The sequence below is a fragment of the Tachypleus tridentatus genome, chromosome 3 (assembly GCF_004210375.1).
Source record: "Tachypleus tridentatus isolate NWPU-2018 chromosome 3, ASM421037v1, whole genome shotgun sequence".
Lineage (NCBI taxonomy): Eukaryota > Metazoa > Arthropoda > Merostomata > Xiphosura > Limulidae > Tachypleus > Tachypleus tridentatus.
This window is the reverse complement of record NC_134827.1, coordinates 98,027,161-98,049,945: the sequence shown is the minus strand read 5'-3', so window position 1 is coordinate 98,049,945 and position 22,785 is coordinate 98,027,161. Positions and strand designations below refer to the sequence as shown.

Genomic DNA, 22,785 nt, shown 5'->3' with positions numbered 1-22,785 from the left:
TATAAATCATTAGACTTATCACTGAACCACCAATGACATAAAACTACATGGCGGACTCTCTCTTTTTGTCTCCATCACGTTATCGAAACTCAGTTTTTAGTGGAGTAGGCTTTTGTTTCGTTGTTTGTTATTTAACACAAAACCACACAGTACGATGTGTGTTATCTTCCCATTGCGGGTATCGAAATTCGAATTTTACCATTCTAGGCTGAGATAATTTTAGCTGAGCCACCGTAAAAACGTGAAAAAAAAGGATTTCTTTGTTTTTGAATTTCGCGCAAATCTACACGAGGACTATCTGCGCTAGCCGTCCATAATTTAGCAGCACAAGACTACAGGGAAGACAGCTAGTCATCACTACCCACCGCCAACTCTTGAACTACTCTTTTACAAAAAAAAAAAAAAGAGAGAGAGAGAGAGATAGAGAAAAGTGATGATTTACCAAAGGACAGGAAGATGACCTAGGAAGGTCGAAACGTTGTTCTCTCCTTATTAATACAAGTGTTAATACCCATACCAGCCGTTCTGAGATACAGTGTGAGACTAAAAAGGAGGCAACTAGCCATCACCACCCACCGATAAACACTGGGCTACTCTTTTTACTAACGAATAGTGAGATTGACCGTCAAGGTTTTACCGGACCATATTTATAGAAAAAACGACAGAACCGAAATAATGAAAATATAACATTGATATCTAAGACCCAATTCTTCCACTATTATACAACGTTCTTAAACTGATACAAGACAGGGACTTAGCGAAATAAATAAGCATTGTGAAAATTTATCTGTTCATATTATTTCAAAACCTTTTAGTGAAAAATGAATATGGATGTGTTATAACAGGGCCCCGGCATGGCCAGGTGGTTAAGGCGTCCGACTCGTAATCCGAGGGTCGCGAGTTTGAATCCCGGTCGCACCAAACATGTTCGCCCTTTCAGCCGTTGGGGCGTTATAATGTCAAGTCAATCTTACTATTCGTTGGTAAGAGAGTAGCCCAAGAGTTGGCGGTGGGTGGTGATGACTAGCTGCCTTTCCTCTAGTCTTACACTGCTAAATTAGGAACGGCTAGCACAGATAGCTTTGTAGCTTTGTGCGAAATTAAAAAACAAACAAACAAACAAAACTGACGTATTGTCAATACATACTTCTTTACTTTCGCTCAGATGTTCTTATTAAGAATAGTAGTTTAAATAGCATATTTAAAAATACACTCTCGAGCTAAGTGGGCAAAAACAAAATTATCCGTCTTGTCGTCATAGTGAACGCTTATGAAATCACAAAAATATAACAAGAACAAACATAATAAAACTAAATGCATTTAATATTAAATATATTATTATTTGAAACTTCTTACAGCTATCGTTAAGTTTGTTCGCGAGACTTCTTGATTCACTATGACGTCATCAAGTAGTTTAAGACTGTGACATATTTTTTCCCACACGAAGAGTGCAACTGTTATTTTCTACGCATAGTCTGCAGCTGTGCTGATTTCCTAGTCATTCACCTCCAAACTTCTGTGCTTGAAAATATGGAGAAATAAGTGCAGTAGGTCATTAGGTTCGTTGACATTATTCACCTTGGAATTAGTAAATGCTGTTTCTCTTCATCTCCCTAACTTCGTAATGGCGAAACATCAGGTGTTGAGAGGTAATCTTGAAGTAACAGATATTCGTTTTGTTCAAGGGGTTCGTTCCGTTTCGTCTTTTTAGGTGACTCATTGTGTATGACTAGATGGCGCTATTCTTTGTAAGCGAGTGGTGCGACAACTGGAATTGGTGTTGATGCGTGAGCTTTAGTCGCTTATGATCCTTGCCATCTGATGCTTACAATCAAAGGAATTACTCCACTTTGTTTACGATAAACGCAGATAAATAGAATAAATACGCGAATACCATTTAAGAAATGTTCGAGTTTGTTTTATTGAAAGTAAAGTTACAAGCAACTGATGAACTGGATCCAAGTTATCAAACATTTAAATTAAAGCATTGTGTCTATTTATTCGAATATGTTTGCAGATATGATTATTTTGTGGTTAACAATGAGCAGCTTTACTTACACTATTTGTTAATATTACAATATTTATTTAAATTACTATGTGTTCAACAATTCCCAACAATTCAACAAAATAAAAAAAAAAAAAAACATTACCTGCTGTACCATTTCAAACAGTTATTTGCTATATACCATTCTTCGAAGGACCCGAAAGTACATTCCATGTTTCATGACAATTGATTCAGCAGTTCGTCAATTTGAAGACTGAGTAAGCTATATTAAAATAATTTGAAATATGTAATTCAGCAAGTCAAATGAGGCTTAAAAAGATATAAGGACGTGGGGAAATGGTATGTATCAGAACTACATTTTGACATAGTTTGGTGTTCCTTATAAGCAGTGTGATGCAACCGAAACTTGCTCACTTCTCTGAATGTTACGTAATAGCCATTTCTGAACAAAATATATGTATAATCAAATTATAAAGTTGCGTTCAGGTAGAATATTTAATATTACCAGATCAGGAAATAATCTTTGTTTTTAATGACACCGATAAATAAAAGAATATGAATTAACTTGGTGCACCACGACCATCTAAAAGGTCGTCCCCTAGTCATGGTGAGAAAAATGCTGTGTCTTGTAATAGTTGAGAAGTCACGAACACGAATGTCAGTGGAACCGGTATACAACATAATTAAAAACGACCTCTCATTGGAAAAGTTGCTAAGTCAGGTGAACACATATTTATTCAACTGTCGAATAGCTCAAGTAGGTAGAGAATGAAATAGGCATTCTTACGTTTTATACGAAAGCATACCAGTGAAGTCGCTAGAAACAACGCATGTAAATTTCTGTGCGATAGAACTGTTGAAACAGGTGCTGGGAAACTATCGTTTTTGTACACTTGAAGGAATATGAAAAGTGGTATGGAGGAAGGATGCGCTTTGGACATGACACTCTTACAACAGACCTTTTTAAAATAGAAAATACGCTGCAGTGTTGTTGTCAAGATGCACATTCGTGTAATAAGGATGTGATGAAGTTTCAAAATGATATTAATAGAACTTACTTAGACTCTGTAAGCTTACACATGTTCAAACGCAAACTTTGGCCAAATAACAGTGTGTAACAAATTTTGTTCCTGGATAGTGTGTGTTACTTATTAATTACTAGTACTGTAAAAGTCCAGAAAATGGCTATTATTCCCTTCAAACTTTGCTTTTGTGACATGAATAATGAAATTTAGAAATTAACCCATTTTCTATGTAAAAACCGGCAAATTTTCACATTTTAATTTACATAAAGTCTGAATAAAACAACACATGAATCAAGATTTACATGCATTTATAGTAAAGTTATACAAAAATGTTTAGAAGTGAGTAGTTTTTCGAGATTTGCGACTGCAATGTAAATCACTTTTACGTATCAGCCCCCAAATATAGTCTCCAATCATGTTTTTCTTTACGCTTCTTGGTAGCTGCGTTCAAAGTCTAGTATATCATGGTGTAAGCGCTCGCTTTGCTCCTCTGAGTATGCTCCCATGTTCTTGAATTTATCAAGAGTGGCGTCAAGGATATGGACTTTCAGGGACATCCTGCAGCCCATTTTACCGTAGTGTTTGCCCAAGAAGCCCCGAGCCACTGCGACAAAGCTGCCCCAAACTTTTTTCCTTCCTACTGAGTTTCTTGGGAAATTCTGTGCACTCCAGGATCTTCTTTATTTGTGCTCCAAGGAAGACAACAGCTTTGGCCTTTGCCTCAGACAGCTTAGGAAAAAAGTCTCGAAGGTACTTGAAGGCTGCAGACTCCTTATCAAGAGCTGTGACAAATTGTTTCATAAGACCCAATTTTGTGTACAGTGGTGGAAACAACACCTTCTGGAGGGACACTCGTGGCTCACACTTGACATTGTGCCTCCTGCAGAGAACTCGGTTCTTTGTGGCCAGTGCTTCCTTTTGTAGTGCGCTGCGGTGTCCCTGCTGTCCCAAAGGCAAAGATAGCAGGGAAACTTGGTAAAGCCTCCTTGGAGACCCATCAAGAATACCACTATTTTTAAGTGTTCGATAACCTCCGAGCCTAAACTGTTGGAAATTAAAAAAATATATTCAAACTCTAAAAGGTCTAAAATTTGTATAATATAAAATCTTACAATTCAAGTAAGCAAATATTGTCCGTTTAATCTGCTAGAGTTTTTTTTTTTTTTTGCAGTGCTCGCAGGTAAAATGAAGCACCCAGGGTTTGTCTTGATACCCGACATGCATGCCGAAATATGCTTTGTAGGCTTCACACATTTTAGCAGATGCTGTCACAGAGTACTTTTTCGCTCTTGTCTTGATAAATTGGCCACATACATAGCAAAATGCGTCTGGAGAATGCTTGCAGCTTCTTGATGCCATCTCTAATAATATCAGATAGGTCTATGTGTTCACTTAGGCAACTAGAACAAAACTGAGGTGGTGAGTGGTGAGCCCCTGTATATATATTACTATGAAAAGTGACAGAAAATTCTGAAAGGTTCTTGAAAATTTTCGTAAGTTCTACAACATTCTAGAGAGATGTTAAAAATTCTACCTGGAATGTTCTGGAAAATGCGTAAATTTAAAAATTTCATTACCCAGGTCACAAAAGAAAAGTTTAAAGAGAAAAATAGGTCTTTTTTATTTACTTTAGGCATAAGCAATTGGGAAATAAAACTTTCTGCCCAGGAACAAGAAAAAGTAAACTTTTTGTTACATAGTGTAAAGGCTTAGATACTTGAATAATGAAGATAAAAGCTATTTTTGGTGTAATATAAGGTTTTAAAGAAAAACTTTGCGTTGAGAAAATTTATTAAATCTGTTACTACCTCTTCAATATAGAAACTTTTCCTCGGTCCAAGTTTTTCTTTAAGGTTGATTTAAGCCTATTTGGCGTTACTACCTCTTCAATATAGAAACTTTTTTTCGGTCCAAGTTTTTCTTTAAGGTTGATTTAAGTTTTTCTTTAAGGTTGATTTAAGCCTATTTGGCGTTACTACCTCTTCAATATAGAAACTTTTTTTCGGTCCAAGTTTTTCTTTAAGGTTGATTTAAGCCTATTTGGCGTTACTACCTCTTCAATATAGAAACTTTTCGTCTGTCTCAGTTTTTTCTCTAGCGTTGATTTAAGCCTATTTGGCATTTTCAATAACATAAAATATATATGGGTATAAACTACTCTCACGAATATCTCTGTAAAGGCTGGCGCTCGTGAATTTTTACAAATTTTACATACATTTAGGTCTAGATATAAATTATAGTCAGTTGAATGATAACTGTTTATAATCTTCCGTAATTCATTTCTGCCCTTGCACAGATTACCTTAAATATTTGTTGTACTAAATAAATAACACGATTTGTAACTGACATTTACATTATTTAGATATTTCTATATTGTCTTAAAATAGCAGCAGTCCGTGTAAAATATAAACTTAACAGATAACTCGCCTACAAAGTGGCGCTTTTTTAAGCCAGACATAAGATTTTATATATAAAAAGCGACAATAATGGTGTTTTCACTACCTAATGTGTTTGTTCATAGAAGGTTTATATCTTCACCCTACGAGGTGTTTTAAGGTGTTCGACTCGTAATTTGAGGGTCGCAGATTCGAATCCCCGTCGCACCAAACATGCTCGTCATTTCAGTCGTGGGGACATTATAACGTGACGGTCAATCCCACTATTCATTGGTAAAAGAGTAGCCCAAGAGTTGGCGGTGAGTGGTGATGACTAGCTGCCTTCTCTCTAGTCTTATACTGCTAAATTAGAGACGGCCAGTGCAAATAGTCGTCGTTTATCTTTGCGCCAAATTAAAACAAAACAAAACGATCTAGTGTTATATATTTATTTAATATTAAATTATATTAAGCGAATAAATTGCACACAATGAATATTACTTATCTACTCCCCCAGTGGCATAGCGGTATGTCTGCGGACTCACAACGGTAGAAACCAAGTTTCAACAGTCGTAGTGGCCTGAGCACAGATAGTCCATTGGATAACTTCGTTCTTAGTTACAGTTTTCTTGAGCGCGAGTGTTCTGCTTGTGCTGACATCTAGTGACCAACAATATCAACGCTAATTTCTATTGATCGTCAGAAAGTTACTAGAGGGAAGGCAGCTAGTCATCACCATCCACCACCAACTCTTAGGCTACTCTTTTACCAACGAATAGTGGGATTGACCGACACATTATAACGCCCCCACGGCTGAATGGGCGGGCATGTTTGGCGCGACGGGGATGCGAACCTGCGACTCTCTTCTCAGTTCGTAACGTAGATTGTATAAAAATCGACTTATTTTTATTATTTAAATTACTTTATTCTCACTTTGCGGAATTCCAATGCAAATACAACTGGAAGTATTCGTACACAACGACAGTAGTGTTTTGCATTTTAAAATCTAACAATATTAAACGAATATAGAATTGATTTTCTGTCTTAACCCCAGTATCTCCCAGTAATGACATTCTATTATGTGTAAGAAATATTTCTTATTTTTCTCTTAATAGCCAGAATGCTTCGATAAGGCTTAAATTAAATAAGTTCACATCTTTAACTGAAGAATTATTTAGCTATAACTGTTTGCTTCGCTTTAAAAAAACTTAAGCTGTTTAGGTGCCAGGGTTTGCGGAGCTATACTGTTTTATTCACGTGATTCCTAAAACCACACGATTTACATAAACTTACACAAAAATGGTATCAACGTATAAATTAGTTCCGTCAGTTACTGGTAGAGTTCTTCATGTGTTTCACACAGAAACTGGCCTGGTAGCTGGAGCTCACAATTCGCCAGCTGAAATGTCACGGGATCGAAACGTATCGCCAAAAATACTTTTTCTTTAAGACGCAGAGATGTCATGAAGTTGTGGTGAATCATACTATCTGTGATTAAAGAATAACTCAATAGATGGCGTTGGGTTGTGTCGACTAACTGTCTTGTTGCTAGTTTATCACTTGAAAATTAAGGACGGCCAGCGAAAGTAGACCTGGAATAGGTTTGGACGAAATTCAACAAACAAACATTTTTAATGTGTAGTTTCCGCCTATTAATTTTCTTAGTTCTTCAAACTGGGTTATTGTAGCAGGCAGAAGTTATTCAATATAACGTGATATGTGAAGTTCACCTGTAGTGAATGGTTAAGGTTAAAAAACATGTCTTTGATATTACAACTAACTAAACGTTGCTTTATTCGAGCCAAACACACAAAAAAATAACTTATATTTTGGGTAAAACAGGAAGAAGTGAGACACTAATTGTATACGGTATGATTAGATTAATTTGATTTTCCAGTTCTTATTTCTGGGAATCTAATCGTCAGATTATCAACATAAATTACACTGAAATATTTAATGTTGTTTTGATGTACGTGTTTTAAAACTTTCAGTGCAAAGAGCTGACAAAGAACACAGGGTAAGATCATTCCTTTTCTGTGCAACATTACACATGGAACCCCATACTTAATTAGTGGAAAAGCAGTTATGATGGTAGTTTTGTGTGACACGCGTTATTTATAATATCTGAAACTACCAAAATTAAGGATCTATAAGAAAATTGTTACATAAATGATTTTTATAATGTGCTTTAAAAAGTCGACGGGGATTGCAATCTATCTGTTATGACCCCATGGTGAATTTGATTCAAGTCTGGTAGGTTTGTAAATGGCGGAGAAAAAAAACAACAACCTCACTTATTACTCATCCAGATTAAGTTGCATTAAAACCTCACAGAGAATGTAAGCTATCACATTTTTAATAAAAATCGCTTACACCAACACTTTGTACAACATTAAAAGTGTAATTTACTAATATCTTAGAAATAAAAAAACTGATATATAAACTTTTCTCTTTTGTTTGAAAAACAAAAAGACAGTTCACGAAATTGTGAACGTTCTCTTTATGAATGTGTAACAAGTACCACTGTATCAGGTTCAAAATATTAAGATCACATGCGTATTTCAATCAACAGAAGGAAAATGGTGGTCGAGATAGGCCTAGTAGTCGCGTTTATCTTCGTTAACCTTGAGTTCGAATTGTTTATTTCGCTGGTGGTTTGCTAAAAAAAAAAAAAAAACAAAAACGTCAAAAATTATAAAATGTTAAGAAGCAATATTGCAACACATTCTTAAAGATAATTTTTGACACAAAAGCATAACAATTAATAGCATATACAAATATATATATATATGCATCGCGGATCGTAAAATAATCATAAACTGATGTATATAAAATAAAAGTAGATATCTGTTAATAACAATCGTGTGTGATTTCTTTTAGCTCGGTCAAATCGATTTTCAATTTAGATGTCCGTAAACGTACCACGGCTCGGTATGGCCAGGTGGTTAAGGCACTCGACCCCGTAATCCAAGAGTCGCGGATTCGAATTCCCGTCACATTAAACATGCTCGCCCTTTCAGTCATGGGGGCGTTATAATCTTACAGTCAATCCCATTATTCGTTGGTAAAAGAGTACCCCAAGAGTTGACGGTGGGTGTGAGGACCAGATGCCTTCTCTCTAGTCTTACACTGCTAAATTACGGACGGCTAGCGCAGATAGCCTTCGAGTAGCTTTGCGCGAAATTCAAACCAAACCAAAAACTCACCACTGGCTAAACGGAAGACTAATAAGAGATACAAAAAACAAATTGCCTCCCACTGGGACGGAAGTAAGTCCTCGGATTTACAACGCTAAAATCAGGGGTTTGATTCCCGTTGGTAGACACAGTAAATAGCCCGATATGGCTTTGCTATACAAAAACACACACACGCAAACAAATCTCCGATTTACACAAAATATAACCTCGAAGCATTTATAGTTTTGTATTCATACAACTTTAGTGTTTTTTTTTTCTCCTGTTAAACATATCAACAGCTCTTTGTTTGTTCACTGGCATTAGAAAGTTATTTCAAACGCTCTTACAAAATTTATAATAACTCCCATGTAATGTCTATCCTAAATACTCAGTAATATAGTGCGCCTGGCATGATCAGGCAGTTAGGGCGTTCGACTCGTAATCTGAGGGTCAAACCGCCATCGCACCAAACATTCTCACCCTTTCAGGCGTGGGGCCGTTATAAAGTCACGATCAATCCCACTATTCGTTGGTAAAAGAGTATCCCAAGAGTTGGTGGTGAGTGGTGATAACTAACTGCCCTCCCTCTTGTCTATCACTGCTAAATTAGGGACGGCTAGCGCAGTTAGCCCTCGTGTGGCTTTGCGCTGAAATACATAACAAACAAACAGTAATATAGTATAGCATCATGCAAGCATTTTTTCTTTTCAAACGTATTAAGTCGAATACATCCTTAGTAAATGATCTGGCGTAATCTGATAAAATAAAAAAACAGTCACAGTCTAGAATCAGTTGCATTCAGAATAAAGGTGTAAGGGTTTTAGAGCGGAAAGTCTTTGGATTTGCAACGCTAAAACCCTTACACTCTGAGTAGTCTTCTTCTCTGAGTTCGTCGGTGTTCAATATTAATATAGGGAATGAAATTACTGCTAGACGAGCGACTTGATTAATTTGTGTAGATAAAGTACTGTGATTGCTATTTTAATACTGGTTTAAGTGTTTAAGGTTTTTAAATTACTAGCTTGGGAAAGAACAATTTACGTTGTGGAAACGTGTGTCACAACACTGTGGTACATAAAAATACCACGTGTTTGTTACTCGCTTGGAGAGATATAGGAATTTTCAAAGTTTATTACTAGTATGGGCTCGGGCAATTTCCACACTGGTCAAGAGGATTGTTATGTTTCTTGTGCTCTAGATACCTATTGTTCTGTGTCGTTTACCTACAGTATCATCTTTTGTCTTCCCGGTGTAAACACAGTTACAAGATCACCTGTGGTATGTGAAATTAAAGAGTTTTCTTTTCCAGTTGCACTGAGATGACCTGTTGAGGTAACTGAGCTCTCTTTTATTTTACGTGGAGTGATCAGTCACGTGACTAGTGCTAGTTGATCTGGGCAAATGAGACATTAAAAACTGAGTAATCAGTGAGGCATTTATTCAGTTTGGAACACAATTTTTAGACATACAGTTCGGAAATGAAATAACGAAGTGAAAGTCTGTTGTAATATGTAATGTATAGATTTTCAATATATTTGTATTTGTTTCAAAGAAAGAATGTTGATTTTAATGTAAAATATGCAATTTCCTGTGTGTAAATTAATTAAAATCATTTTGAAACACAACGTTAGTTCAAAAAACAGGGTAGTTTTATGCGTCATATGTAAGACTTTTTTGTTAGTTATTTTAAGTGTGTTCAGTTTATTTTTATTACTCACGAATTCAGTTAATCAGAGAACATGGAAGTATCTTGTACTAGAATCTTGACGAATCTCCTGTTATTAAGTGGATCTGTGTTATCGTGATTAGATATTTCAAGTAACACATTATCAAACTTTGTTGCAGTAGAATGTATCTTGGTTCCTTTTGACGTTTAATAACGTCTCCACTGGTACGGCGTTATGTCTTTGAACTTAAAACGCTAGAAACCGGGTTTTAATACTCGTGGTGGGCAGAGCACAGATAACCCTTTGTGCAATGTCTAATAAAGCTGCGACCCGGTATGTTCGGATGGTTAAGGCGCTCGACTCCTAATCTGAAAGTCACGGGTTCGAACCCTCATCACCCCAAACATGTTCGCCATTTCAGCCGTGGGGACGTTAAAATTTTACGATCAATCCCCTTATTCGTTCGTAGAAAAGTAACCCAAGAGTTAGTGGTGGGTGGTTATGACTTGCTGCTTTTCCTGTAGTCTTATACTGCTAAATTAGGAGCGGCTAGCGCAGATAGCCCTCGAGTAGCTTTGTGCAAAATTCAAAAAACAAACATACGCTGCACTGCTTTCGTCTGACAATGTTTATCTAATTTTTTTCTGAGCTGCTTATTGTTTATTTTATTTAAAAAAATAGGCAGTTTCGGTATTAAATAAACCTTATACACACTGTGTACATAACTTCTAGCCGTGACGGCAGGAAATTGTTTTTAAGGCATATTTCATGTCATAGTAACAAGTGTTAACTTAAAGGTTACATTATTATAAAAAAAATCGTTTCGTTTCTATCACCTAGGTTTTAACTAAATCCAATATCCCACTTTCCCAAGACTAGCAAAAGTTGTATGATTTTCATGACTGAATTGGTTATTTACCATCAAACATTTACTAGAGATATTAAACCTTACATCAACTCACCAATCAGGAACATCCCTGATGTCGCTACATGCGTAAGTTTCTAAACTGAAGGCAGAACCGTTACCACAGCTGATCAGTCGTGGACGATTGTTGACGCAAACAATGAGGCGAGTACAATCATTAGGAGCCGGATAACGAGGGAACGGAAAATAAGTGGCTGATTTTCCCGAAACTTTGGTCGGACAGGTGAATCCTACGATCTCTAAAATAAACACAAACACACACGCAAAGATATAACTTCAGTACCATTATATCACGTAATAAATGTCAAAGTTCATCTGTTTTCCAAAGATAAGCATTTCTTTCGTCACTGGTAAAAAAGGAATATGAGATAAAGGCTTAAGATGATAATTTTCTACACCTTGTTATGGCAATAATACTTACAATACGTATTAATAAACCCTGGTAACTATGGTGATGCACCTTTTTTCATTAATAGTAGAAGCGGAATAAGGAAAAAAGATGTTGTTTTCGTGTGTTGCTATGGTAACTTAGGTTTACAAAATGTATGAATTTTTTTAATATTGTTGAATGAAAGTCCAGAAATATTCGACTGTTAGATTTTTTTGTAAATAACTATTCTACAACAACTTATCTTCGGAATACGTAACTGTTAAAGTAAATTATACTAAAGGTTTATCAGTTAAGCCACGTATTGTGGCTCGTTTAAGTACTACACAAAACACTTGGTTTCAAGTTGTCTGACCCAAAATATATAACCAATCGCATTGAATCTCTTACAGGCAAACAGATAGATATGCATGGGTCAGACATGGCCAGGTAGTTAGTTAGGGCGTTCGACTCGTAATCCAAGGGTCGCGGGTTCGAATTCCGGTCGCACCAAACATGCTTGCCCCTTTCAGCCGTGGGGGCGTTATAATGCGACGGTCAATCCCACTATTCGTTGGTGAAAGAGTAGCCCAAGTGTCGGCGGTGGGTGGTGATGGCTAGCTGCCTTCCCTCTAGTCTTACACTGCTAAATTAGGGACGGCTAGCGCAGATAGCCCTTGAGTAGCTTTGCGCGAAATTCAAACAACAAACAAACAAGCGCAGATAACCCTCATGTTGCTTTGCGTAAAATTTAAAACAAAAACAAAAGATAGCTACGTACGTAAATATAATCCAGATCAAAAGCAACGACTGTATTACCACTACGTCCAGTTTGATATACTGAAACGTAGACTCAATATATTTCCTTGTGAGTTCGCTATTAAACAAACGAAATATGAAATTAAAAAAGAAAACAAAAATGAATTTATAAATTAGTGTATGGTTAATATTACCCATACGCTTTAGCTAACATATGGCTAACTCTCTCAGCGTTTCCCAAAGTGGGTGCGAGTCCCTCACATGGTGCAAATGATCTCTTGAGAAACTGCAAGCGATTACTTTAGGGTTTCCATACAAGATTAAACATTTAAATGTATTTTTATTAATAAAAATAATAAGTAATTGCTACTTTACCCACATGATTTTAATGTGTATTCGTCTGTCATATCCCATCATTTAACACAATATTTCACTCATTAAAAAAAAGAGAGAGAAAGGCATGTGCAAGATATCGTTTATTAAAGGGGAGGTGGGCGTGGATTAGTAAAGTATCTCTATTACAAGTAACGTCACGTTAGATAATAACTGTAAGATCCAATTGGATCTAGCCTATAGAACTCGTGCTGTGTTAACATTTAGTGATATATTTACGTATGTATCGATCGGTAACCAAGAAATATTAACAGCTAATAAAACCTCAGGTGATAGCAGAAATTCTGTCAAACATAACAGCATCATTTAGCATAAAATTTCAGGAATGTATTTTTCGTCTATTGTTTCGTATTTTATTTCTATCTACGTGGTACCTACTTGGAAAACGCAATCGGTGATTTTGACCGAGTAGAATAAGATTAACCACTGAGACATCTGTCGGTTACCGTCTATTGATGGTTGTTGTTACCAAATCTGTAGGTTAACGTGTTGGAGTGAGCTTAACCATAGAGTAATTTATAACTTGGTTTGTGTGTGTGTTTTTTTAAGAATTTAACACGATTTCAGAAATTTATATGGTGAAGATTTCAAATATGGTTTGTGCGATTTTTGGTTAAAGCAACGTTACTTTCTGTCTGGAGTATCGGAAGCCATTCTGTGTTACTGACTGACGTAACTGCGTGAAGATGAAAGACAAATATTTTCTGATTATTGAATTAATCCTTTCGCGACGAGTCACGGGTCAAAGGCCACGTCATCACGTTTGTTAACTTACATTGAAAATTTTATTAAAGTGGCATTTTATGAATTTACCTCAATAAGTCTGTAATTAAATTATAGATTATAATTCAAAATTTAACATTATATACTAGTTAATGTCTTAATTTAAAGGTTAATACACAAAAGCGTATTGGACACTTTCAGCTTATGTTTTGACTTTCGAACTTGTATATGTTCTGTGTATTTACGTCCACACGGATCGTTGCTAATGATCCGAATTATATTTGTATAACTCTCTATCTGTCTCTCCAGAACAGTGGTTCCCAACCTTTTTTAATATGTTCTCCAACCCCTCACAGTAATTATTTATTTAAGAATAAAGGTGAAGGTGGCCAAAACAAATGTTATCTCGCACCCCTGGTTGGGAACCACTGCTCCAGAAGAACCGTAATACGATTGGTGTACAATATATATATTGTGTACTGTATTCGTTTCCTTAAACTTTTCATTGAAATTATTGAACTATAAAAACGTTGAAATTTCTGTAATTCCAAATTCTCAGAAGGCCATGTCATCCACACGTCAGTAGATTGGCCTGATTATTTCAAAAATGTAAAGCTGGTCTATAACACCAGATTACCACTTACTCTCGCTATCACAATTGTCCAGCAAGTCTGGCCAGTTGCACACGTGAATTCGATTGTCGTAAGCCAGACCAACCTTACAATCCGTGATATTAGCTTCTCCCCAGGCACATTTGTAATACTGAGTGTTACACTCTGAGGTCATTGGAAAGACTCCCCACTGCCACGGACAGTTTTCTGAGGGTATAGGATCAGCTGTTTATAAAAGAGCGAAATATTTCAGTTATTATCAAATACATAAATACAAAATAATAAATCCCAAACAATTAAATATTTATTTATAGTCAATAAAATCGATATACTTTCAGGTATAGAAACAAGGGAACTCAGCAATATCAAAACAATTTGAAAAAAACTAAAACAAAACCCACAGAAACTAAGTACATAAGGTTTATCCTAACCACACTTTTTGTTAGGTGACATTAACTCTTACATGTTTCTTTTTCTCTACAGTTAACATTCCATGGATAAGTACAAAACTCCTAACCACACTTTTTGTTAGGTAACATTAACTCTTACCTGTTTCTTTTTCTCTACAGTTAACATTCCATGGATAAGTACAAAACTCCTAACCACACTTTTTGTTAGGTAACATTAACTCTTACCTGTTTCTTTTTCTCTACAGTTAACATTCCATGGATAAGTACAAAACTCGTAACCACACTTTTTGTTAGGTAACATTAACTCTTACCTGTTTCTTTTTCTCTACAGTTAACATTCCATGGATAAGTACAAAACTCCTAACCACACTTTTTGTTAGGTAACCCTAACTCTTACCTCTTTCTTTTTCTCTACAGTTAACATTCCATGGATAAGTACAAAACTCCTAACCACACTTTTTGTTAGGTAACCCTAACTCTTACCTCTTTCTTTTTCTCTACAGTTAACATTCCATGGATAAGTACAAAACTCCTAACCACACTTTTTGTTAGGTAACCTTAACTCTTACCTCTTTCTTTTTCTCTACAGTTAACATTCCATGGATAAGTACAAAACTCCTAACCACACTTTTTGTTAGGTAACCCTAACTCTTACCTCTTTCTTTTTCTCTACAGTTAACATTCCATGGATAAGTACAAAACTCCTAACCACACTTTTTGTTAGGTAACCTTAACTCTTACCTCTTTCTTTTCTCTACAGTTAACATTCCATGGATAAGTACAAAACTCCTAACAACACTTTTGTTAGGTAACCCTAACTCTTACCTCTTTCTTTTTCTCTACAGTTAACATTCCATGGATAAGTACAAAACTCCTAACCACACTTTTTGTTAGGTAACCCTAACTCTTACCTCTTTCTTTTTCTCTACAGTTAACATTCCATGGATAAGTACAAAACTCCTAACCACACTTTTTGTTAGGTAACCCTAACTCTTACCTCTTTCTTTTTCTCTACAGTTAACATTCCATGGATAAGTACAAAACTCCTAACCACACTTTTTGTTAGGTAACCCTAACTCTTACCTCTTTCTTTTTCTCTACAGTTAACATTAAATGGATAAGTACAAAACTCCTAACCACACTTTTTGTTAGGTAACCTTAACTAACTCTTTCCTTTCTCTACAGTTAACATTCCATGGATAAGTACAAAACTCCTAACGACACTTTTTGTTAGGTAACCCTATCTCTTACCTTTTTCTTTTTCTCTACAGTTAACATTCCATGGATAAGTACAAAACTCCTAACCACACTTTTTGTTAGGTAACCCTAACTCTTACCTCTTTCTTTTTCTCTACAGTTGACATTCCATGGATAAGTACAAAACTCGTACACATCACCGTTTTCAGAAAAAACAAGTCCGTTTGGACAGATTTCCCGAGTGAAAGTTCCGTTTTCACATTTGTAGTACTTATCACAAGCCTGTAAGTGAGGGTAAACAAAAACACCGTATTCCGGACAATCGTTTATTGGCTCAACGTCAGGAGCCGTCAGTGGCGCAGAGCCGTATTCTTCTTTAGAAGCTGGTAGACCTGAGGGTAAATTAAACACACACATAAGTATACGTTTCTATTTTAAAATTTGCAAAACAACAACAACAACAAGAACACACAAACCTTCGTATTTTTCGAATAATCGCACAAAGATACAAAAGGAATATCGGTATTACTCGTCCCTGATTTTTAACAATGCTACAAGTGCTAAACAAATGTAAAATACATGGAATTACTGAACAAGATAGAAACCTGCTTATTCACTCAGTGTTAGGGTTAATATATATATATAATGAGAGATTATACTAAATACGATGGAAACTTTGATATTTAAATGTTAAGTTCGATGTATTAATATTATATAGTTAAAAATTTTAGGCAATTCAAAACGTAATATATGAATATTTTTACTCAAAATTAGACAGGTGGTTGCGCAACAAGCATCTCGACGTGGTTCAACTGCCACACTTCAGAGTGTTTCTCATTGGTGACAGGCACTTGTCACAAAAACTAAAAACTGCTCCGTGATTTCTCCAATAATTTCCAAACCTTCCGTGACCCCCCGAGAAACTTCAAACGACCCCCCACGGGGTCACGACTCCCAGGTTAAATAACCACTGTGCTAGAGGAAAGGCAAGAATTCAATAGTACCTTCTGCCAACTCGTCCCTAATTTTTAACTGATATGCTAGAGGAAAGGCAAGAATTCAATAGCACCTTCTGCCAACTCGTCCCTAATTTTTAACTGATATGCTAGAGGAAAGGCAAGAATTCAATAGCGCCCTCTGCCAACTCTTGGACTACTTTTGGCTGATCACTCAATGGAATTTAACTGTCACTCTTATAGCACATATACAGCTCAAAGTGTGGATCCCTTGTCTTGATGTTATTATTTTTTTCGTCAAGAAATCGCGTATCATATATCCTCGTCTTCACAGCCATGTCGCTCTACCACTAGGTTACTCCCAGTATATATTTTTATAAGGCTTTTCTTAAGTTATTGATTGTTACAAAATTCAGCTTTAATAGGTTTTCTGAAGACTCAGACACATGTTTATACAAGAACGATTTCTTTGAGGAATGTTTTTAAAAAGCCCAAGGTTAGAACTTCTAACCGAATAAGTTTTCTTGAGGATTACACCCTTTCATATTTGATTATGAATATTTCTGAGACAACTAAGCTGGAAGAAAAAGCTTTAATCTGATAAATTTTCCTGAGGATTCAAAGCCAGAAGGTTCTATGACATCATACATTCCTGAGAAAACTAAGAAGCTGTATCTTAGTTTCTCTGATAGGCAAAAGTACGAACATTTGAATCAGTAAGCATTCTCGAGAAGGCCAAGATGGAAAATAATATTTTGATAAATTTAGTCTGTGAAAATTAAATTCTTGAGAAAAAGACGTTTACATGTTTTATGATACTTTTACTGTAAAAAAAATTAAGTTTTACAACACCCTTTAACTGTAAAAAGAAGTTCACATCTTATGCCACGGTTTTTACTGTAAAAAACAAACGTTTCACAATACTCTACTTACAGATAAATACCAAATTAATTATTCTGAAATCATGCATATTTCACCAAATCGTCTTGCCATATTATTAGATACATAACATACTGAATAATTAGATAGTACTTATATCAGTCGTAAGTTGAGTTTAATATTTATTGAATGTGTTGTAGAATTCACGGTTTCAAGGCTGATACACGTTAATGTAAGATTTGGTATGATGATTTCAAACCTGTAATGATATATATTTTCATTCAAATTTGTCATTTCATAAAAAAGTTAAAAGGTTTGGTGGTGGTGGAGACACAAATAAAACTGGCTTTACGTGACCTCCTCATTTTCAGTCTCACAAGGAGCCTTGGCATGGCTAGGTGGCTAGGACGCTCGACTCGTTATCTGAGAATCGCAGGTTCGAGTCCCTGTCACACCAAACATGCTTGCTCTTTCAGCCGTGGAGGCATTATAATGTTAAGTGAGTGAGAGCTGCCTTCCCTCTAGTCTTACATTGCTAAATTTGGTTCGGCTAGCGCAGAAAGCTCTCAAGTAGCTCAGCACGAAATTAGAAAAACAAACAAGCAAACGGTCTGAAGAGAAATGTTACACAGTAGCTGCCATTTGAGACCTCCTCCCCAGCTTTTTGGTGACCACCCCTGTCGCTTTCCTCCACAGTCGACGTCACTGCCCTACTCCTACAAAAATACACAACAATCTATGGAACATACAGAAACTTAAACTGTGGCCACCAAGTTATTACTTCCACTAACAATTTATATAGGTTTAGAAGCTCATCTTATGACTCTTTACCCTACGGACGTTCGGTCAGGATCTTGGCGAGTTGAACCGAGTGGCTTTTCAGTCACGAACTCTCTTGACTTCTTTTAACTGCCCCTTGCAGTTTGATGTGCTTCTGTATTTCAGGTTCGTTTCTAGCTTCTCACTAGGTCTCGCCTCATTACTGGGTGAGCAAACCTATTCTGGCTTCTCACTAGGTCTCGCTTCATTACTGGGTGGGCAAACCTATCCATCTGTTTCTTCGTCTTACTTGGATCCTGACGTTACAACATCTTTCTCAAAGTTCCAGATTTGTTCCGTGATAAGCAGTTTATCAGTTTTTGACTCAACGATTTGATGTTTCTCGTCTTTTTTTATGAAATACAGAAACAAACAAACTTTGTGTGACTTACGATCTATTATTACAAAACTCTTGCAAATCTGTGTGCAATAAACACTATACGAAGGTTTGTTTGTTTGTTTTTTGAATTTCGCGCAAAGCTACTCGAGGGTTATCTGCACTAGCCGTCGCTAATTTAACAGTGTAAGACTAGAGGGAAGACCGCTAGTCATCACCACCCACCGCCAACTCTTGGGCTACTCTTTTACCAACGAATAGTAGGATTGACCGTAAATTATAACGCCCCCACGGCTGAAAGGGCGAGCATGTTTGGTGCGACCGGGATTCGAACCCGCTACCCTCGGATTACCTATACGAAGGAGATGAAGCTGTTCCGTCAAAAAAAAAAAAAATTCAAATCTTGTGCTTGGATTATTCAACGGACAAAGATACTATGATTCTACACCAGGTGGACTTACTTTGAAATTCTGCAATTAATTAACCTTATCACTTTATCGCTGCGCCCCCTCGTGGCACAGCGGCATGTCAGCGGACTTACAACGCTAGAAACTGGGTTTCGATTTCCGTAGTGAGCAGAGAACAACTGTTAGCCCATTGTGTAGCCTTGTACTTAACTTTAAACTAACCAACTAAAATCGTATTACCGTAATTTTAAAAGTTTTATTTAGAAATATTAAATATTGTTGATGATAATAAATATACATTAAAAAACATTTTTCCATCAAGAACGAGATTTGGGGGGATGCAAAATAAATATTGTTTTTATTATTTTATAAAATTTTTGTATTGTTATACGAAGTTCTTAATGACTAAAAAAAAGTGGACACGTGCATTAATTAAACTTTTGTTAAAATATCGAATTGTATTTAAACTTTGTTAGTTGGTTGCCTTAATGATATTATGTGGAGTTTTATCCAAAGCTGTAGATGTCTGCGGACGGACGCACATTAGCCACTTACATATATAGGCCCGGCATGGCAAGGTGGTTAAGGCACTCTTCTCGTAATCCGAGGGTCGCGATTTCGAATCCCTGTCTTATCAAACATGCTCGCCCTTTCGGCCGTGCGGGCGTTATAGTGTGACGGTCAATCCCACTATTCGTAGGTAAAAAAAAAGTAGCCCAAGAGCTGAAGGTAGATGGTGATGACTAGCTGCCTCCCCTCTAGTCTTATATTGCTAAAATAGGGACGGCTAGTGCAGATATCCCTCGTGTAGCTTTGCGCGAAATTCAAAACAAAACAAACTTACGTATGTAGAATTTGATATAGACAATTACATATACATAATAAAAAAACTTCCATTTAGAATATGGACGAGCCAACAAATGATTTGTAGCTATGTTGTTTTTATTACTGTTCCCCGCTGGTACGACGGTAAGTCTACAGTTTTAAAACGCTAAAATCAGGGGTTCGATTATCCTCGATCGAATCAGCAGGTCGGATGTGGATTTATTATAAGAAAACACACACATTCTTTATTACTGCTTGGTTTGTTATGAATTTTGCGTAAAGTTACACGAGGGCTGCCTGCACTTGCTGTCCTTAATTTAGCAGTGTAAGATTTGAAAGTTAGGTCATCACCACCCACCGCCAACTCTTGAGCTACTCTTTTACCAACGAATAGCGAGATTGAACGTCGCATTATAACGCCCCCACGACTGAAAGGGCGAGCACGTTTGGTGCGACCGAGATTCGAACCCCTGATTTTCATACTGAGAGTTGAGTGCCTCAACCACCCGGCCATGGCGGACCCTGTTTTAGCGCATTTACTACAAGTCTCAAATATCTATACACATGACTCATTCCTTAAATTAGTTTATCAATACATTTTCAAGTATAAATCGTGATTTTACATTTTTCTCTTTACGTTCATGTTAATTTATTATCAGTTTATAACAAGTCAGTAACACCAACTCATTGAAAACATTCTCCAAAGGGTAACTCTTTATTATCAAGCAACTAACTATATTGTTAACGGCTCGTTGAATTGTAAGAATTTCTTTCGAAATCTAGTTGTAGTCACTTCCACGGAGAACGCGAAATGTTATCTTAGTTGTAGTCACTTCCACGGAGAACGCGAAATGTTATCTTAGTTGTAGTCACTTCCACGGGGGCCTGGCATGGCCTAGCGCGTTAAGGCATGCGCTTCGTAATCTGAGGGTCGCGGGTTCGCGCCCGAGTCGCGCCAAAACATGCTCGCCCTCCCAGCCGTGGGGGCGTTATAATGTGACGGTCAATCCCACTATTCGTTGGTAAAAGAGTAGCCCAAGAGTTGGCGGTGGGTGGTGATGACTAGCTACCTTCCCTCTAGTCTTACACTGCTAAATTAGGGACGGCTAGCACAGATAGCCCTCGAGTAGCTTTGCGCGAAATTCAACAACAAACAAACAAACAAACACTTCCACGGAGAACGCGAAATGTTATATTCTATGCAAAAGCTGTTTCTATCCATTCTACATCACATAACAAAATGGCTGTATTGTTCTCGAGAAAGGCTTCTTGTACTTCTCCAGCTGTAAGGCACTCACTCGGGGTGACATTGCATTGTTTAATGGACGGGGAAATACTGTACATGTTAAGCCTAGTAGTCGTGGTACACGGGTTGCATCCATGGTGATGCACCACTGCATTAACACAAACAATTGCTGCAAACAAAGCGCAATTAACTCCCCCTGCTTTAACTGAAATTGTTTACAAATTTGATTTCTTGTTTACTTATTCTCATTATCTCTTTGTCTTAACGTGACTTTACGTTTCTTGATAAACCTGCTTTCGAAAGACAAATATTTCCTGTAAACATATCCTTAAATTACGTTTCACCTCCACCAGAAGGAGATTTCTTTTTTTTCTAAACCCCTCTGTTATTGTAGTCGACGTTTTTAAGTCCTGCACAGCTTTTAGTAACCAAATAAAACAAAAATATGAACACAAACGTGCCGGTTCTGTTTTAGTCAATGAATTAGTCCCTTAAGAACTAATGTAACTACTCAATGAAAACATGTTTCAACCAAGGTTCTAGAAATTACGTTATACAAAATTTCCAAGGTAATCCACTGTCGTGTGACCTTTATACTTTGAAGAATTTACTGACCAGTTATTGAATAAACCCTTATAAGTTCTGTTTCTAGGAAGGAGTTTAACAGTTTAACAGACAGGTTTAACCAGCCCAGCGCCCCCTAGTGATTGAAAATTAGGTCAAAGATTTTAGTTACTAGGCGCATTAAACCTATAAATGTCTGTTACTACGCTTAACTAAAGAAAAACGTGAATGTACACATGTAGTATTACGTGAATCAAGATGACACCTGGTGGCAAGATAATCTTAAAACCAACTAGTCAAGTATACTGATACAAGAAAGCATTATAATTTCGTATTTTAAATATGTTTTACATTAACATATATTTTTGCAATGGCTTAAAAAATACACATAACTTTTATATTAAAACTATATGCCTAACTTTAGTGTAAAATGAAAAACTAAATAAAAAAGTATTTTTTACAATTAATTAATAATTCCAACATAAAAGGATCATATTTAATATTTTTACTTTTAATTTTGATAGGTTGTAAACGATATAATACATTCCATTTTACAATACTGGAAGTTATATTTTTCAGATACAAGAAAAGTAATAATATACTGGTTTGGCAGGTATTTTGTTAATAAAGCAAAAATAAAAATTAAAAAAACAAACAAATAGCACATCAGTAGGAAAAGACTAAAACTTCCTTTGAAGTTGAAACACCTTTTCACATATTAGGACCATTAGGTACTATTCAGCGCAAAAACAAAATTCCTATATTTCATATGTAGGTTATTTGACAACTGCCATTCTGTTTAAAACAATTATACTTACCAACAACCGAGACAATTACAGTCAGCAAAATACAACAGCTTACTGCCATGTTTTGTTCCCCACCACTCGAATGTTCTTCAATGAAATGCTATTGCTTGAGACTTGGGGCCACTAATCTGTGCTACGAGTAAAGTGGATTAGGATCACGTGACTATTGGAGGTGGCGCTGCACCCACTTTATTCATCTAAAAAGGTTTGTTATATCATGTTTTGTTATGTACCAGGTAAGCAAAATATCATTTTAGATAAATTGTCATTTCTATTTGTCCATCCAAAACGACGTAACAAACGTAGAGAGACA

The 22,785-nt window shown here is 36.4% G+C and overlaps 1 protein-coding gene across 1 annotated transcript; it reads right to left on the bottom strand.

Moving 5' to 3' along the window:
• Positions 1-7,745: 7,745 nt before the first annotated feature.
• On the bottom strand, positions 7,746-22,641 carry LOC143247560 (protein obstructor-E-like). Its single transcript, XM_076495835.1, has 5 exons — positions 22,485-22,641; positions 15,774-16,025; positions 14,060-14,251; positions 11,211-11,412; positions 7,746-8,064 (listed from the first exon to the last, which is right to left on the bottom strand). The coding sequence occupies exons 1-5, from the start codon at positions 22,531-22,533 to the stop codon at positions 8,046-8,048; spliced, it is 714 nt and encodes a 237-aa protein (XP_076351950.1). The 5' UTR covers positions 22,534-22,641; the 3' UTR covers positions 7,746-8,045.
• Between the last annotated feature and the right edge of the window lie 144 nt (positions 22,642-22,785).

Excerpts from the sequence above, each read along its gene's own strand:
- LOC143247560 (XM_076495835.1), bottom strand. The coding sequence starts at position 22,533 with ATGGCAGTAAGCTGTTGTATTTTGCTGACTGTAATTGTCTCGGTTGTT. Across the intron at positions 16,026-22,484 it reads TGTAATTGTCTCGGTTGTTG|GTCTACCAGCTTCTAAAGAA; the intron begins GTAAGTATAATT and ends ATTTACCCTCAG. Across the intron at positions 11,413-14,059 it reads GGACAATTGTGATAGCGAGA|AGATCGTAGGATTCACCTGT; the intron begins GTAAGTGGTAAT and ends TGTTTATTTTAG.